The following is a 19,582-nucleotide window of genomic DNA, read 5'->3' as shown; positions in this document are numbered from 1 at the left end:
AGGGGAATACATTTTAAAAGTAACCTTCCCAACACTGCTTGTGGATCCTTTTATTGCTGATTCAATTACTGTTTTTGACTGTTTAAAACTTGAGTAATACTAATTGTTGAGAGAGACACGATCACTCAGTCAACAATAAAATATCCTCATTAATGTTCAATAATGGTCAAATCCACCTTTATGTTGTGATTAAGAATAATGTCTATTGACTTGAGTCGCAAAGGTTTGTGACATTTAAAATGTGGGTCCCCAGAAAAAAGTTTGGGAAACACTGTGTTAGGCTACAGCAGAGGTAGGAATGATTGATCTGCATACTGCACTTTATCATTGACTGATGAATTGTAATTAACTTGTGGTTTTAATGTATTTTCTTTATTTATGGACTATATTTTTTCCTATTGCACAGACAAGACAAATTTTCCTCTCCCGGGACAATAAAGTTAATCTTGAATCTTTAATCAGAAAAGCTACAAAGCTACAAACCATATTTCTGGTGCAAAGATGGATATGAAGAGAATATTGGCTTAGTTCCAGCTGGCACACTGCTGCACTGACCTGGAGCTGCGAAAATACGGGACAAGGCTGATATTTTGCAGCTTACTTGACATATTACACTGTCCTGGTTGTGTGGAAAGTTTGATAAAAAGGTATGTTATTAAACAATGAGGTCAGCTGTATCTAAGTGTATCTGAGTTAAAATAAGTCATGTTTTGGAGTATAATATACTAGTATAGACAAAAGATAGGAAAGCAAAACAAAGCAAACTGGAATATTGTGGAGCCCAAACAGTGAAAAGTACAGACACATAATCTTATTCAATGTGTTTTATTTCTTTGCTCTTACTACTTTCTACATTTGAAATACAAACAGAAAAAAAACTCTCTAATATACTATACTTACTTGGTAGTAAATTGTTGATGCTCTAAATAAAATTACCGTATTTTTCAGACTATAAGTTGCACTTTTTTTTCATGGTTTGCGACTTATACTCTAGTGTGAGTTATATATTAAATTTTTCAGACTGACAGCCAGGAAAGGGCGCTCTAGGCTTGTGTGTCAGTTTTCTACACATGTCTCGTGCAGTAAAAGTCCTGTCCTGCTGCAAGTGGTGAAATATTCAGCCTAAAATGGTAATCGAGCAGCAGAAAGAAAGTTTGGAGCGAGCGAGAAACTTGTGAGGGACTGACGGAAAGCGAGGATGGCGAACACAGCTTCACGGCAACCGGGAGGGTGCACCATGCCTGGACTTCAGTGACAAAGTGACAAAGTTGGCGCGGAGTATTAACATACGATACATTAACATACCAGACGCCGATTCACCCTGTTGTTCTTTATCTATTGTTATTACTATAACTTGACTTTCAAGATAAAATTCGGTTTCTGGTCCTTAATTTTATAAAATAAATTTCCCCCAAAAAGTGTGATTTATCGTCCAGTGCGACTTATATATGTTTTTTTCTTTTTCATTACGCATTTTTGGCTGGTGCAATTTATACTCCGGAGCGACTTATAGTCCGTAAAATACGATACCAGTAACCAGCACAAAGGGAAACAAGTTCAAATTCAGCCGTGACTTGTCCATGGAGAGAAAACGTGAGAAAATGAACATGGATGTTAGTCTCTAATATATATAATTTTAAAATATATATGCATTTCACTCAAAATACCCATCCTTTGATTTGTCTGTAAATATTTAGTAGAGTTATTCACTTTTCCTTTTCTTTTCTTTACTACATAATCCCATATATTTTACTTCATATATTTTACTTTGTATATTTGATGTCTTCTGTATGTATGAAATGTAGAAAGTAATAAAAATAAAAATAAAAACAATGAATGAGAGAATGTCCAAACTTTTGACCTAAAATGTATACTTAAGTGCAGTACTTTACTACTTTTACATTGCACCACTACAGTTATTTCTTTATTTTTTACTACTTTCCACATTTGATATACAAACAGAAGAAAAAAAGTCTCTAATATATATATTTTTTTATACATATACATTTTATAATCAAATCCTCAAAGTACCCACCCTTTGCTTTGTCTGTAAATTTACTTAAATTTTCTTTACTACATATTCCCATATGTATGTGTCAACAAGTGTCCAAATGTTTGACTGGAAGTGTAAATAAATAAATAAATAAAATAATAATGATTAAAAAAAAGGATACATCAGTAGTTAAAATCACCCATACGCCTTTTTGATTTTTATTAATTTTTTTTTTATTTACATAGGAAACAGTGTTATCTTGAATGTGGCGAATAGCCCCATGCATACAGAACCTTTGAACTCCTATGGCCTTCACTAGAACAACATACAAATGCAACTATGTGCTCTGCAGGTCACAAGCGGTACTGCACCAAAACACAGAGAAACGCCGTCCCCAATCCACAAGGTTCATTTGTAGGAACACTGCCAGGAGTCCAATGAATATTCATCGAACGAATACTATAGAAAACACAGCACGAGAGTTATGTACAGACACACAACATTACATTACATTGTACATTTTGTGATAGCCTAAAAAGTGGTCTTTATAACAAACTTCACTGAATATAATAAAGCACATACCGAGCTGTAAAAGGAACAAAAAGTGTCTCCGCAAAGTGGCAAAGTTATGTTTCGAATGTGACATGTTTCAAGTATCTGAAAAGCGTTGAAAAGAGTTGAGGAGAGTTGACAGTTTGGTGTGAGATTTCAATAAAACACGATGATGGAGAATTAGCTAAATGATTCAGTGTCTTCTTTCAAATGAAAAACTAGGACAGCCCAAAGTTACCAAAAAAAGAAAAAAAAAAAAAGGAGAAATGCCGCTTTATTCAAAATCGCTGTGGGGGAAGGGCGCCGAGCTGATTTTTTCTTGTTTTTTTTCTTTTGTGAATCGTTTTAGTTTTTTATCCGATTTGAGGATAAGACAAGGAGAGAAGAATCCTTTACATATGTATTAGTCTAATCCAGGCTTAAAACCCACCGCCCTTATTTTGCTGATAGGGAAGCCCCTCTGGTCAAATGTTTTAAGTCTACCAATTAAAAGGAAATGGCTTCTGGGTAAAGAATCAAAGGCAGTGCTGACGCCTTAATGTGGCTTTCTCTGAGTGGGAATAAATTATGTGCACAAAAACAAAAAAAAGTATGACTCTTAGGATTGCTATAGATACAGCGACGCGGCATAGTCGGATCCTGGTCTGAGTTTGGTGAGATGATTTGAGAAACGCAACTTTTCTAGCAGATAATAATTTTAAAGATGTTGTATTACACTTCGATGCGGTTATTTATGCTAGATTTTTGTACGTAAACAGATCGCAACATCATGTTTGGTCAAAAATGTGTTCTCCTTTATCATGTGAATAAATATCGTGAAAAATATTGCGCTCAAAACCGCCATTTGTCCCTTATTTGTCCGGTTCCTGTTCTCTGCCTTTCATCATCATGAGCCAAAAGTAAGGAGTTGTGCAAAGAGAAAAGGCAGTAACTGTGTATGTTTTGTTTGTGATTTAGTTAATAAATATATGTTATTTTAAAATCCAACCTCTCGCCTTCTTCTTTTTGTTGCGGCTTGGCACAGGGTCTTAACACATTAAATATATAAACCTTTGTATTCAATTATACTTAAATTATCTTTAATGTGAAAGTATTTTGTGTATTTATTTATACTGTACAAACTATTCTGCAAAATAACTTGTGTGTCAAACTTTTTAACTGTGTAAGTGTCGCCGCACGATCCTGATCAGCACTAAACAGGAAATCCAAAGGTCTTCAATATCATTTCAAACAAACACCATGACTAGACTAGATTTTGGTGAGGTTTTCTAATAATGGATGGACATCTTCTAGGGGAAATCAAGCAAATACTGATAAAGTTACAGTTACAGCCTTTGCAAGACTCCTTATTTTTGGCACATGATACAAAGAGGAGAGGAAATGCCAAATAAAGGGTCAAAGGGCAATTTTGAGCTCAACATTTTTCACATACAAATATTTCTTCATTATAGCAACTAGTTGACAAATTTTGGGAGCTCTACCTGTTATACTTTTGTCTGAACAAAACAGAAAGTCATGAAGTCATTTTTTTCAGTTTCACACTCTGGCGTGTTAAGGTCTTTTGCCTTTGTATGGCAGCGTAGCACTGCGTTTATACTTCTAATCGTTTTTAATGTGTTCTCATAAACAATCACCAGAGGGCGCTAAATGACAGTCTGAGAATTGACCAAAACAGACGAAATTGAGCAACAAAAAATAAACAATGCGGAGGTGCTCACAGGGTTTTTTAGATTACGTCTGTTAAAAAAAGAGTTGAGAATCATTTATTTGTTTTGCAGCTCACTGTTTTAAAAGTTTAGTTTATATTGTGGCGCTGTGTTCACTACTGCCCCCAGTGGTCAGCTCATGTACAGCTCTAAGTCACTAAGATTCTACATGTTCTGAAACGACGGACCAAACAGCGGACAGAGTAATGCAGAGGATGGATCAAAGCCTCCATGTGTATCTGTATGCGTCTAGAGCAGACATGTCAAACTCAGGCCCAGGGGCCAATTTTGGCCTGCAATATAATGATATTTGGCCTGCGAGATCATATCAAATATGTATTAGAACAGATAGGCTATAGAGACATTATTTATTTAAAATGTTGTTATTATTTTACATTATGCTTGTTCAGGATTGAAAGTTTAAGCAAAACTATTCTTAAACATTTATTTTAATAAGAAAATGTTTAACATTACAAATCTCGAAAGAAGAGAAAACATGCAGATGTTGTTGAAATATTTTCAATATTTATTTTAGCCTACGACTTAGTCCCAGTTTTTAATTTTGTTTTATTTTATGTGAATTTGAGTTTGACACCCTTGCTCCAGAACATATAAATGAGCCTTTAAACATATTTGGACCTTTTATTGGTTTGAAATAATATGATGTGAAAATAATGTGTTAAAATGTGTAACTAGTTTCTGTTTGTTTTTGATGCTCTGAGTCCCCCTCCCCTTACTCCTCGCACAAAGGCTACGTTCAGACTGCAGCCTGAAGCGACCCAAATCCAATTTTTTCGCCCCTATGCTCCTGTATCTGATCTTTTAATGACCGGCTGAACAACACAGATCCGATTTTATCAAATATGACCCAGGCCACTTGGATATGTGGTCCTAAAACCGATACATATCTGATCTTTTGACATGCGACTTCAGTCTGGCCAGATCACGTTCATCCCAACTACACGTCACGAACAAGCGATAAATGTCACTAATTTGCACTGAAGTAAGCGGAAACTGGAAGAAAGCCACAAACATGGTGCTCACAAATGTACACAAACGTTCTTCTCGTCATACTAAATTTGTGAATGAACTCTACGGACGTTGTTGCCAATGCCCCATAAAACGCCATGGCCAAAAACCTCGTCCTTCTCCTTCTCAATCTCTTCCTTAAAACAAATAAGCTGTACATGTTCTGGCTCTGGTACGACAGCAACTTTAAAATCTCCAGGTGCTCAATGCTCACGTCCATGTTTAGGCGACTTCCGTAAACACTTTGGGACACGGGACACTTTTGAGGCGTTTAAAGTTCACACTGGAGATCACATACAAGCCGCATTTAATTGGAAATGTGAACGACCTCGCAAAAAATCTAATTTCATGAAAAAATCCGAACTGAGCATTAATCCCTGCAGTGTGAATGTAGCCTAAGTCACTCCCCGTACAGAGAGTGCTACAGAGAGCTCTGAGAGAGCTTGTTGCGAGCATTAAGCTACCGTTCGCATTCGTGGATATTTACACAAATGTTGGCGTGTGTCTTTCAGTCGTCCAAGTAGGATCCATAGCAAAAGGAAATTTCAATTCTGTCAACTGGAAAAAAGCATGGAAAAGAAAAAAACAGTTGACAGAATTGAATGTTTCTTTTGCTAAACATCGGAGTACTTTATCATTCTTCATGTCTTTGTGTTTGTATTTGTCAAAATATAACTCAAAATCAGCAAAAGAATGGTACGTTTCCCCCTTGGATGCCCACTGTGCCTACTGAATCACTGCCAGACATCTCCTTGGGTAGCAGGTGCATGCAGGTTACAAAATGAGAAAATCAAAAGTGAGGGTGGCCCGGTGGTTGAGCGGGGTAACCGTGGTAATGAGGGGGGGTAAATTGAGGGACGAGGCAGGACCAGAGGGGGCATCAGTACATCAGTCACGTGTCTTTGAGATCGCCCCCTCCTGGTGTCTCCGGTCCGTTGCGCGAGCCCAGTCAGAGTCTCCTCAGATTGTGTTCCTCTGTGCACGAGCCTTTCCTCAGCGTGATGTCGTCCACGGCCATCTCTCCGCTCCGGCCACGCCCGCGCTCCCCCTTCAGGATGACCTAGGAACAGCAATGGGAATGTTAGTGGGGGTACAGCATCCGCCTACTTCTCAACTTCACAACTTAAATGTCAAACCAGAGCTATTGGCAACTGTGAAAATAACCTGCATAGGCTCATTATATCTGCAGTACTGTCCTATCGTGACCTGAGACATGAGGGACCAGGAGTGAACCAGGACTGAGTGTCTGGACAGGCCCGGAGGTGCCTCTCAAGTCCTTTCCTCTGTGTCTGCATTCAGATTTTATTGACTATGTAGAGTCATGATTGGTTTGTATGTTCCTTGGTCCATTAATTCAGTGGTGTAAAGTTCTAAATTGAATAGGCCCTATTCAATTGATTCAACTTATGAAAGGAAGAGAATTTATCCTGGTGTGAGAAATGCTACAGTCTGACCTAGATCCAAACCAGAGTCTTGAACCAGCGGTTCAGTTGTGCACAGAAGTCGGTCTGCGCTCAGAACAACATTTAATGCACCAAATTGGATTCGCACTTCTGTCCGGATGATTTGCACCAACTTGGAACCAGCCGTGGTCCGCGGCACAGAGGACAGATGCAGCCCACCTGAACCTGTAGTCCACAGCGCATTCTCGCTTTCTCAGCATGGAACCAGCGCGCAGAGGATGGCACGGAACTGCTTGGACCCAGTCCACTGCGCTCTAGTCTTGCTCGCCCCCATCTGGAACCAGCACATGGAGGACAGAGTCTCCGGACCATCTGACCAACACGCTCGGAGGACGACACAAGACCAAGAAATGGACCACCAGCCCCGTCCTGATGGTCTGTGCGCTACAGTGAGTGCTCCGTTTCTTTATCGCTGTTTACCGAACTCAGAGCTTCTGCTCCGGGCTGATGTGCGGTGAGTTTGTAAAAAGTTGTACATGCTGCTGTTTTATGAGTTTGTGGTGATAACTTGAGAGGAGGACGGCCCGCGGTGACGATACCTTTCACAGTACCTCTGTTCTCCCGGGTAAAAGAGGTACAGAGTACATCAGGCTGACCCTGTCCATGTCTATGAGCTAGCGTCTGGGTCCAGACTCAGAACGCGGTCCGCCAGTTATCAATCCTGACAGAGTGCCACGGCCCTCGCGGCCCACTGGTGCAAAACTTAAAAGTTTTTAGCGGCCCTCTAGGTGGCACTTGGGCCGTGGCCCTATGGTTAAGAATCACTGGGACAGACATTAGGCACAGATCTCAAGTGTGCTTCAACATTCAAGGTTCTAAATGAGCCTATTTTTACAGCGTTACATTTGTGTGTGGCAAACTCTCTACACTCCACCACAGGCTCAGGTCTTTTCCTCTTGTGGTATTGTCTGTGATTGAGTGCTCTTGTCGACTTGACTTGTCTCCCCTCTGATATCTCTGTTACAGAGTCTCTTTGGGGAGCCCTCACACTCCTCACGTTGTCACATATCTTTTAGGGAGAGGTGAGATATGAGAAAAACAAGGCCACTTTTGGTCAAACTATATTTTATTAAAGAATAGCTATATGAATAATTGTTCAAATTATTTGCGATGCTGATGTTTTCATTTTTTATTAACATTTCTGTTTTGTTGTCAAGAACTACTTGATTTGTGAGCAACCTGTATCCAAGTCTTTTCCCTTGTATCTGTATAAAGTCTGTAAGAGAGTAAGAATAATTGCATTGTACAGAATTATAGTGACTATTCTGAATATTAATCTTGTAGTCGTGCAGACTTTGTTTTGGCCGAGTACATATATAAAAACATCAGGTCCAAATGAGACCACTCTGTCCTGACTACATACAATTATAAAGTGTTTTGTATTTGTATTTGTCACTGTTTGTTATCTGTTTGTGGAAAGAACTTTGGTCAACTGTGTAGTTTTTAAAGTATTCTAGAAATATAGTTGAGTTGAGTTTTATTGTCTGAGAATCAGGAAGTGTGATGTGAGCATGCTAGTAGTTTTTATCATTACTGTAACAACAAAACTCAACTATTGCCTTCTTCCCAGAGTTTTCTTTTGTTTCATCCACACGTCTAACACAGATGCTTGTTTAGTTCTTCTCTCAAATGGATAAAACTCCACCTGGTGATGTCATGTGGTGATACAGGAAGTGCTCCACTGTGTTTTAACACTCCATACACCTTCACTAGAATCATCTGGATGATTTCAGCCCTGGAATTGCTAGTCTTTACTGAACTAAAGGTAAATGTAAATAACCCAGAGTATCACTTGCCTTTGTTAAAACATCTTTAGATTTTTTAAATTTTTATATTGCACTCTATTTTCTGATGTATAAATGTTTAATTAGCTTGACATCGAGAACAGTAAAAGACGTTATACAGAGCAAATATATATTTACATATTTTCAGATATTTTCTATACCTTTGTTTAGCGACCCCTATGAAGAGGCACAAAGATATGTTATTGATTTAAATATTTGTTTTGGATAACTTTGTGTTTTTAGCTGTTATCTTGGTTGACTGGTGTTGTCTATATGAATGTAAATGATAATCTAAATTTGCACTGAATTTTGTGTATGTGTATTTACACACTGTATTTTGTTTTCCTTTTAGCTCTTATGGCAGATTGGAGGATTTATTGCCATTAAATCTAAAAATCTGTCTTCATTTAGAGGGATATGCTACAGTAAAAAAATAGCTTTTAACTTGAAAATGACCAATACATGACATCACAAGATGGAACAGAGCATCTTGAGCTCTTATGAAGGAACATGTGTGAATGAAACAAAGCTCAACTCCAGTTTGTTTTTGATAAGTCAGTGTTGTGTAACATAGCACCATTAAACATCACACATAGACATTGCAATAATTACAATCAAAATCCAGCATAGTTCCAATATATTTCCTATTTTAAGCGTTACCCATGTTGTACTTACACTCTCGAGTCCCGTTCCCCACAGAGTGATCTGCGTGTGCCTCCAGCCGTTGCCCCCGGTGCGCCCCCACACGGCCGGGCTGTACTGTTTGCCCTTCTTCACAAACACCTGCAGCATGCCCACGTGGTGCCCCGCCAGCTTGTGCCGGAACGACAGGCACAGGTTCCCATCGTTCCAGGGCGGAGTCAGGGGCAGCACCAGCCTGGCACCGCGTCCCGTCCTCTTATTGCCCACTTCAGGGATGGTGAGGTACCGGCCACCTACAAGACACATATTATTTTATATTAGATTGCACAATATATTGCAAAAGTACAGAGCAAGATTTTCAATAAGTCACAATAACACTTTTTCTCATCTCCATCTGACAAAACTGTTTTAAAATAATTTGTTAAGTAAAGATTATTTTATTAATGATATTAGGCCAAAATTACCCTTGATTTTGTCCTGGTTTTGTTTTGACAGTTTCAGTAGTAAATTAAAACAAGTCATTTTCTTTTGTTTTATTAAAGCAGACCTATTATGAAAATTAACTTTCCAGATCTTTTGACCATGTTAAAGTTGTTTCCCCTTCATTTACCCTCTTGAAGTTGTATTTGGAGTGATTTCAAAAAAGTGATTTGGAATAGTCTTGACAAAGATATAAAAGAATGAAGTACAATGATGGCATTAAAAAAAAAAAACATAAAATCTAGTGCAACGTGTATGTATGAAAAAGAAAACTAAGCTGTTGTGCATAACAGTGAAGATTTATGTTTGCAAGTGATGTGACTGATTGTGACTGAACTGAAATGCACTGATCTGAAATGTTTTAAAGTGACTATCAGTGTTGATGTTTTGTCTGGAAAAGGGAAAAGGAGGCAGATAACATAAGACAACTCTTCTTTCTACTCATTTTCATTCATTTCTTGTATGTTTGATGTTGTGACATTGTTAATGTGTTTTTATACTTTATGAATGTAGTAAATAAATAAACAAAAAACAAACAAAAAAAGGAAATAAAATCTGCTGCTCGCTAGTGTGATCTGCAGTTATCCATCCGAGTTACTGACTTTTTGTTGTGATGTCGTTGAGAGCCATGCAGCTTTTGGTACCTCAGATGGATAGCTGCACATCAACACCAGCGAGCATCCAGCCGACATTTGTGAGCAGAAATTTGCACCAAAATGACAATGTGATGTTGCAGAATCACCGATTATAAAAATAACAAAGAACAGCAGAAGTACCGTAAATTCTGGACTAAAACTGTTTGTTTTGCCCTAAAAATGTTTAAAATTTTGTTCTATACAGTTGTTTTTACAGTAGATTGCATTTACTGCTGTCAGTCTTTTATTTTGAAGGCCTCGTTAGAGACAGGAAGTCAGCCATATGTTGTTTTTGTTTGCCTTCAGTAGCACATATGTTCATCCTCTGACATCTGCCTTTTTGTTTGTGCCTTTGACCTCACTGTCTGTAAGTTATTCTTTATACTAAGAATTATAATATTTTTGTTCTATTTGCAAAAGGATGGTTATTAGAAATGCATTTTTATTCAAGATTACATATCATGTTAGTGGACTGGAGTTAAGCTAACTTCAGTTATATCTTGCACTGTGTTAAGTACAGTTTTTTTCTGTTTTGCAGTTTTACTCTGTTTTTGGAACCTTCTTGTGGAGAAATAAATTGGAGCTATGGACACTATATCGTGACTCTGCGCATGTTTCCAAAAAGGAGTTACGTTTACTGCTGAATTGTGTTAGAAACACACAAGGAGAGCAGAATACTGTTACTTTTTTCTCACACTTTGAACCCTGCGGCTAATAAAACGATGCAGCGAATACATGGATGGATTCTTTGTTTGGCACATTGCCTGTTCATATTTACGGTCTATGGTTTGGCAGCACAGTGGATACACACAGAAAACAGAGTGCAGAAAACGCAGCTGCATGTGATGGATCTAGGGTTAACATGAAGTTGCTTGTTACACTATCTAGCACTGTCAGCGCACTCAAATAGTTTATCGCTGTGTGATAAAATAAGTTATGATGCGAAATGGACATTAGTGAGGGGGATACGTCTTGATAACCCATGTGTGTACCTCAAACTTCAGTAGCCGGACATACACTCATACCTGATTGATACAACTAGTCCTGCCCTCGAGAGCTTCTGAAATCTGCTGAAATCCTCCAAGACCCTGACATGATACAGACAGAACAGAGGCTCTTTCTGCAGGAAACATGTGCAGTAGAGCGCAGTGAGAGAAATGGGTGACACGCCGAGGAAGATGTTTGTTTAATTGTGTTTTGCTCTTCATGCACACACCCTCGGATGAAGAAACACGAAACTCACGAAGAAATGCAGATGATGCAGCTTTTAAGTTAAAGGTCTGGTTGATGTGGCTGTGGAAGAAGGAAACAGAGCTGCTGCACGTAAACTCGGCATCAATGAGTTGATGATGAGATTTTGGCGACAGCAGCATGATGAACTGACTCAGTGCAAAAAGACAACAAAAGCTTTCAGAGGCGATAAAAGCAGACGGCCCGAACTTGAAAATGTTCTTGAAGACGTGAACACCTGCAGCTTATATTCAGGTGCAGCCTATATATGTACAATTTTTTTATTCTGTTAAGATTTAGGCTACGTTCAGACTGCAGCCTGAAGTGACCGGAATCCGATTTTTTGGCCCCTGTGTGACCTGTATCTGATCTTTTAATGACAGTCTGAATGACACAGATCCGATTTTTTCAAATGCGACCCAGGCCACTTGGATATGTGGTCCTAAAACCGATACATATCCGATCTTTTGACATGTGACTTCAGTCTAAACAGCCAAAGCGCATTCATCCGATCTAAACGTTATCAACAAGCCACAAACGTCACTATTCTGTGCTGAAGTAGGTGAAAATTGTTAATGAACTCCATGTCACTGAAGCGAAGCACATCACCACTCACCACTCTTGTTTACGTCTCTGCATCCACACATTCCTTTCAACGGACGTTGCCGCCACTGACCCACAAAACGCCACGGCCAAAAACCTCGTCCTTCTCCTTCTCAATCTCCTCCTTAAAACAAGTAAGTTGTTCATGTTCTGGCTCCGGTACGAGAGGAACTTTAAAATCTCCAGGTGCTCAATGCTCGCGTCCATGCTTGGACCACTTCCGTAAACACAGAGCACGCTCGCTGCGGTTGACGTCGTCGTGTCCTCCAGTGCGCATGCGGGACACTTTTGGGCCGTTTAAAGTTCACACTGGAGATCACATACAAATCGCATTTAATTGGAAATGTGAACGACCTCACAAAAACATCAGATTTCACCAAAAAATCTGAATTGAGCGTTAGGCCCTGCAGTCTGAACGTAGCCTTAGTTGATGCGGCTTATATTCAGGTGTGCTTTATAGTCCGGAATTTACGGTATGTACACCAGTGACAGTGAAAACAAGAGTTGATCGGTAATATAGCGTCTTGAAAATAAGCGATTAAAGAACATGCACAAAATACAACTTCGAGTGAGTAATTAAAACAAACAACTATAGGCTAAATGCTCTTAAAAGTCCAGTTTGCGTGATAAGTCTGCTTTAACTGAAATAATTGAGACAAAAAGCATATTAAAATATAGCAATAATATAGATATATAGCAACCTTATCAGAAAAGTTTTCAATATCATGCAGCTCTACAGTTCAGTGTTTGACTTTTCTACCCCTGCCAGGTGAATTTGAATAATATTGTCGTCTGAAGTCACCGCTAACTGCCTCTGCCTGACTTCCAAATGGGTTTTAAATGTGCTTCAAATAGGTCTTCTTCATGATTGATAATTAAGCTGTCAAGGTGTTGGGAAGATTCTAGTTACATTGCTCTGAGCTTGCACAATGTGTCCCAGCAGAATGAAATAAAAGATTTAAAATGACATGTCTCAGATGTGCCTGGAATGTTCCACAGTGTGTCATTAAACATATCTGTCTCCATGGAGGCAAGCGGTCAATGCCTCCAGGCCAAGTTACAGGTCGGAACTGTGGGAAGGAGAGCTTTTGTTTTCATTCACATGTAATTAACACACAAATCCTGCATATTTAGGCTGAGCTCTTCTCTCAAACAGAAAACAGTCTCTTCCACCTTGTGATGTCATGTGGTAATACAGGAAGTGCTCCACTGTGTTTTTAAACACCATACACTTTCACTAGAATCATTTGGATAATTTCAAACCTGGAATTGCCAAACTCTAGAGAACTAAAGATAAAAAACAGCTGTTAACTTGAAAACCGCTTACCGCTTCATGACATCACAAGATGAAACAGGGCATTTTGAGCTAGGGGTGGGCAATATCTCCATATTTAAAATATATCAAGATATTTTTTTAAACACAAAATGGATTCTGACATATCATATATATCCTGAATTCTGATTTTGCCACTTCGCTTCTTTGCCTTCTCTGTGCTCGCTCCTGCTCGCCTGGCACAAGGAGCGAGCTTTTTTTTTCAGCGCTTATAGTTTATGCAAATGAGGCATGTGGTTTTAAATTTAGTTTCTGTAAAATCTAAAAAGAAATGTGCGCAAAGTTGCATTATAATCTCAATCTTCAATCTCATAATCTCAAACGTTCTGATGTGGCTCTATAGTTGTTATGGTTTATCTGTTGTAAAGTTTAGCACTGTAAAATGTATTTATGCAGAAGATTTTAATTAATAATCTGTGGCAGTGTAACTTGTACAGTAGTGTTTAGAAACATTGGGTTTTATCTGTGCAGTAAATTAATGCAAACATGAGCTTGAGCTGACTTGTTATATTTTTGAATGAAAAGAAGGCAACATGTATAATTTCTTCCTTTATTATACAGTTAAATCATTATTTTTGTATACAGGGATTTCTTCTAAATGTCACAGAAGCACTTTGTTTTTACATGAACACCCAGTCTCTCTGCACTTCCATAAAAAAAGGCCTTGTGGAGTTTGGCATATTTGTTTTTTGCAGTAGTTTTTGGGGTGTTATTTTTCCTGTATAGCTATGGAGCAAAAATATATTGAGATATTTTTTACTCCATATCGCCCAGCACTATTTTGAGCTTTTGAGATGTAGACAGACAAATAATAAAAGCTTACTCAAACCTGTTTGAAGAAAAAGAAAAAAACTGTTTTCCAGGTAACAACATTCCAACATGAATCCTAAAAGCTCACACAAGTCAATTTGCCGTAATAAAGAACGTTTACAAAAACACGTAGGCCTGTCTAAAAGAAATTAAACTTCACCCGCAAACATAAAGCCGTCATTATTAATTCAAATGCAAGTTTTAAATACACTTTGGGGAGTTGATGGAAACAGCTCTAGTAGTAATGCCTGATTAATGTTGCGGTGTTTTGCTTAGCCAGCAGCTCAGAGTTAACCACACGAAAGCCACCACTGAGGCTTTCTACATAAGTAATGAGCCTGTGGTCTACATTAAACAGCAGTGTGGCCAAGTAGCTGTTAATCACACCACACACCGGGGTAACTTACAGAAGGTACAGGCTTTCTACTGTATACAGTGAAAGAAATGCATTAAGGAAGTGTCAGATGGAGCCTACGTATTTGAAAGGATGACTAATGAATGACTGAGTAAATTACTGGAGTATTATTGTTATGTAGTTATGTAAGACGGGAACACACAAAACGGTATCCTACATATTTTTGTTATTCAAGTGCATAAATAACAAAATGGTTAGAATACATTTCACTGGAACAGTTAACATACTTATATTTATGATTTTACCAAAAAAAAAAAAAAAAAAAAAACTAGATTTAAACATTTTGGGTAAAAATGCACTATGTAACGCCACCTAGTGTCTCTGCACAATTTATTTATTATTTTATTTATTTATTTATTTGAGACAGGGGCACAATTTTTACATTAACCTTGACAGGAGAGATGCCTTGTACCAGGTTGTAACACCACTGCTAATTTCCACCTGTCGTCCCTGGGCAGATTCATTGATTGATTGTATTTAACTGATCTTATCTATCAACTGTTCTTGGAGACCTATGTAGCATGTTTTGGGTCAATATCTCTCCAGCGACTAGGTCAGGAATCGGAATACAATAGACGTTTGCAAGAACCCCGGAAGTTGTAGACCGTGAAGAGCGTAGAATCAGTGAAGAGCTGTGAAGCCATGACGTGAAACTCAAGCGCCTGTCTGGGTCCCTGTTGTCTTACAGCACAAGAGTAAACAAAGCGGTCGAGATGGATGTAAACGAAGCCATACATTCTGTGTTGGTACCGATTCCCGAGATCAAGGATTTAAAGCCGGAACAAAGAGAATGTTTTGTGAATTTTATCAAGGTGAAAGACTTGATTTGGCGCATTACATACATCATGACAAAACAGCAGCAATTGGTTAAATAAAAAAAGTACCTGCCTACATTTGAGTGAATGAATCCTAATGCTGCGAGGTCAGACGGTTTCCACGAAGTGAAACCGGCTGATGAATCAGACTAATGTCATTGCTCTGCCTGAAATGTTCCACTATATGACATTAAACAGCTCTACTTTATATTTATTTAATTACAGACGGTTTTATAGCTCAAAAACAGCTAGAAAAACATGTATCCTGATTGTGAGTGGGGTCGCCTCTTCACAGATCTGACCTGTAAATTGGTCTGGTTTGGACTTCATGGAGATGTTATTGCTTTGTCTGGAATGTTTCACAGTATGGCATTAAACCTATCTATTCTATCTTCATGAGGACCAAAACTAGACAAAGTTACAAGTCAGATCTGTGGGGAGGCAAACCTGCTCACAATCAGAATACATGTTTTTCTTGATTGAGCTATAAAACCATCTGTGATTTAATAAATGTAAGGTGGAACATTCGAAGCAGAGCAATCACATGTCCATAGAAACAAGCAGGTGACGATTCTTCCACCAGAAAGGTTACACAATGTACATTTAAAGTTATGCAACACATTAATTTAGAATAATGAAAGCAGACTGAGGAAGAACTTCTATATTTGGTCCTAAAGTTGTGAAATGAGTCTAGTATCACTTCTCACTGAATCCACTCCCTTAAACGCTGCTCTGTTTAGTCTGTACCCTCTCCCCTCTGGGCCTTCTCCTCATCTGAACCCAAACAAAACACGATCACATTTCACTTTAATCACACATGCATGTCTTATTATGTGCATTACTTTATACGCACAAAGACAAACAAACCTGTCGAGAACAATGACACGGGATCTATAGGTTATGTAATTATACTTCTAAAGGTGCACTATTTAACTTTTCTCGTGGAGGGTATGTGAGGTGAGGTTAGTAAAGCCAAGTTAAAGGTCAGATCTGTGGAGAAGCAACCCTTCTCACAATAAGATAAAGGAATACATGGTTTAAAGATTCTTTATGCATTTATTTGCTGGCTGCCTTAGTGGACACCTGGCTCACACACTGAGCAGTTTTTGAAATGTTTGGATTTTTATCTCAGTTTTTAACATCATATCATATGATTTTAACCTACTAAGAAGTGCAGCGTCTGCAGGTCAAAGGGCACAAGTAAGGGACTGTTGGATTGTGTGAAGTGAACTGTTTGATTTTCCTGTATCCATGGAGACCGTGTAAGAGGAGCTTACTAAAGATCTCCGAGCTGCTACAGGCTTTTTAAATGACCAGAAGGAAATACTCAAGAGGAATCAGCGACCGCAGCAGCACAGCGGGGTGAGAGCGAGCTTTCCTGTTGTGTTCACTTAGCTCCCCCTGCAGGCTGCTGTGATGCTGCAGGACACAGAGGAGGAGCACTTTTGTCCAGAGCACTTTCGCTCTCCTGAAACTGCCCTGACACAGGATCTTCAGACCCTCCCTGGACAGTCGTTCTGTTAAACTGCACTGAGGCCTTTGACTGAGACACAAAGATGACTGAGAACTGCAGTACATTGCTAGAGCCACACATCAGAAACGTTATGTACTGCATATTTAACTTCTTTGGTTCTTTTAAGACAATACAATAAAACATATTTACCTTGTTGACATGTTTCGGCTTCTCGCTGCAAGCCATCTTCAGAACTATCACCAGTGTTAGTGTTGACGTGTCAGATGTTGTTACTTCCTGTAGGCGCCTGGCATCAGAGAGGCCATTGAAATCAGGAAACGAGGCACGGACAGCATTAACCGTGATGACAGAGCGTTCCTGCTTTCACACACCTGGGACACCCTCCTCCAGAGAAGACATGGTCAGTCTGAGCGACCTGCCAACTCCATCAGGCTGACCACGCCTACAGGAAGTAACAACATCTGATACACAACACGTCACCACCAACACCGGTGACAGTTCTGAAGATGGTTTGTAGCGAGCAGCCGAAACATGTCAACAAGGTAAACACACTTTACTGTATTGTCTTTAAAAAGAACCCATGTTAAAGTACATAAGAAGACAAAATGAACATCTTTGGCTGCATCTTTAAGAACATACTGTATGGTTTAAAATGCAGGAGAAGGTCACGCTGCATTGCTTTGACCTGGTGAATGGTTCACCTTTCCAAAAACTGGTTCTTTCAACATAAAACAAAACAGCACAAACGTAACATCAAAAAGTGTTGGTATTTTTTCAGTCACACAGCCAATACTGCTGGAAGAGGACTTAACCAATAATGAACATTTGTAAATTTGTTTGTGTCTTTTGATATGTCTGTTTAAATTCTGGCAACAGCAAACTCCAGAACAACTGAATTTTGTGATAAAGAAGTGACCTCTGGCCTCACCTGATGGATCTGGCGTCGTCTCCCAGTGCACGTCTCCATCTTTGTCCCTGATCCAGCCGCACAGTCCATCATCAAAGGAGCAGCTGAGGAAGCCCGCACCTGAGACAGAATCAAAGAAGCATTTTTAAACCTGTTTTTGAAACAGATTGTGCAGAGAAGGCCTGAAATTATGGTACATTCGTGGGTAACAACAAAGCTTGGCCACATCCACAAAGCAGACAAAATAGTCAGACTAAGAATACACATCCAGGAAACATTTTATAGCCACATTTTTGACAAACTTAAATTGCCGATGTTATGCTATTTTCTGATCTGTTATAATGTTGTTTTCTAGTCACAAACATACTTGGAGTTGTGTTTTGTTTCGTTCTCACATGTTTAACATCCAAATCCTGCATGTTTAGGCTGAATTCTCAAGCAGAAAACACTCTGATTCCACCTTGTGATGTTATGTGGTAATACAGGAAGTGCTCCACTGTGTTTTTAAACTCCATACACCTTCACTTGAATCATGTGGATAATTTCAGCCCTTGGAATTGCAAATCTCGCTTAACTATCTCCATGGAGACAAGCAAGTGACGCCACCAGTCAAAGTTTCCGGACACATTTGTGGAGAGGTGACCCTGCTCACAAAAAGAAACGAAAAAACAATAGCCTCACCATGGAGACAAGCTGATGGCAGACCTTGTAAAGCGATATGAAAGACTACAATATAATGTGAGGCAAGAGAGTAATTAGTTGTCTTGGCAAGCTGACAAGATTTTTAAAGATTCTATTATTTATTCCAAAACCTGACCTATGGCTTTTGAAATTTAAAAATACCTGACAATGAACTTTAACCCCTTAGGAACAAGAAGTTTAACCCTTTTATGAACAATGAACTACAGTATCTCCCCTGTTGGACAATGAACTTATCTTTATGTCTTCACTATAAGTTTGCTTAATAAATATGAACTCAGATAATCCCTGCATATGAAATGTATTCTATGCTTATTTACTATTATTTATGTATTTATTTATTTAGTTAGTTAGTTATGTTTTAATATTCTTTACTTCACTCTGTCAGTGGCATTAGAACATTTGTTACATCTATTTTTTGTTATTGCCCAACTTGTCTTGTATATTTGAAGTTACTTATTAATTACAAATTACGTATATATTAAAAATACATTTGGATGTTTCTCTTCAGTTTTTTACTAATTTGTTACTGACATCAAAAAAAAAAAAATTAATGAAACATGATAAAATGTAAGCATAAACACTGAAATACTAACTGGAGCAACATAAGAAAACTTTGAAGGGACAGTTCGGAATTTTTGGACAGAGGACCTCATTTCCTAGTGAGCCAGAGTGTTGGAGACGTGTGGAGACACTTTTTAAATATTCCATCCAGTTCTTGTATTTGCAGAGGTCACTGGTGCTAGGCTAGTGCGTGTCAATGGCCATAGTTAGCCTGACACTAAAAACAGTCTTACCCTCTCCACAAAACGCCCAAAGCAAAACAATTATTACTCCAGACTATCAATGTAAATGTCTGTGTTGATAGAATAATGTTTGAAATAAAACTAACCTTGCATCGCATGAATTGTCGCATGTTGAGGGACTATTTTCTCATATATCAGTCCGCCGCTGCCAAGCTTTCTATCAGGAAGTACAACTCGCTGCTGCTGCTCTGACATAAATCCTTCAA

General features: G+C 38.7%; 1 protein-coding gene across 1 annotated transcript in view; it reads right to left on the bottom strand.

Moving 5' to 3' along the window:
* Positions 1-6,090: 6,090 nt before the first annotated feature.
* npnta (nephronectin a) overlaps positions 6,091-19,582 on the bottom strand; it is a 226,693-nt gene continuing 213,201 nt past the window's right edge. The window contains exons 14-16 of the mRNA XM_020930429.2: positions 17,893-17,991; positions 9,203-9,462; positions 6,091-6,340 (exon numbers count right to left, since the gene is read on the bottom strand). Coding sequence (XP_020786088.2) covers positions 6,230-6,340; positions 9,203-9,462; positions 17,893-17,991 — 470 coding nt within the window. The 3' untranslated portion in view covers positions 6,091-6,229. The remainder of the gene's footprint in view (positions 6,341-9,202; positions 9,463-17,892; positions 17,992-19,582) is intronic.

This window comes from Boleophthalmus pectinirostris, unplaced genomic scaffold, assembly GCF_026225935.1.
Source record: "Boleophthalmus pectinirostris isolate CB_2022bp ecotype Guang Dong unplaced genomic scaffold, ASM2622593v1 HiC_scaffold_22, whole genome shotgun sequence".
NCBI classification, from domain to species: Eukaryota; Metazoa; Chordata; class Actinopteri; order Gobiiformes; family Gobiidae; genus Boleophthalmus; species Boleophthalmus pectinirostris.
Note: the sequence above shows the minus strand (reverse complement) of the source record. Positions and strands in the feature narration are given on the sequence as shown.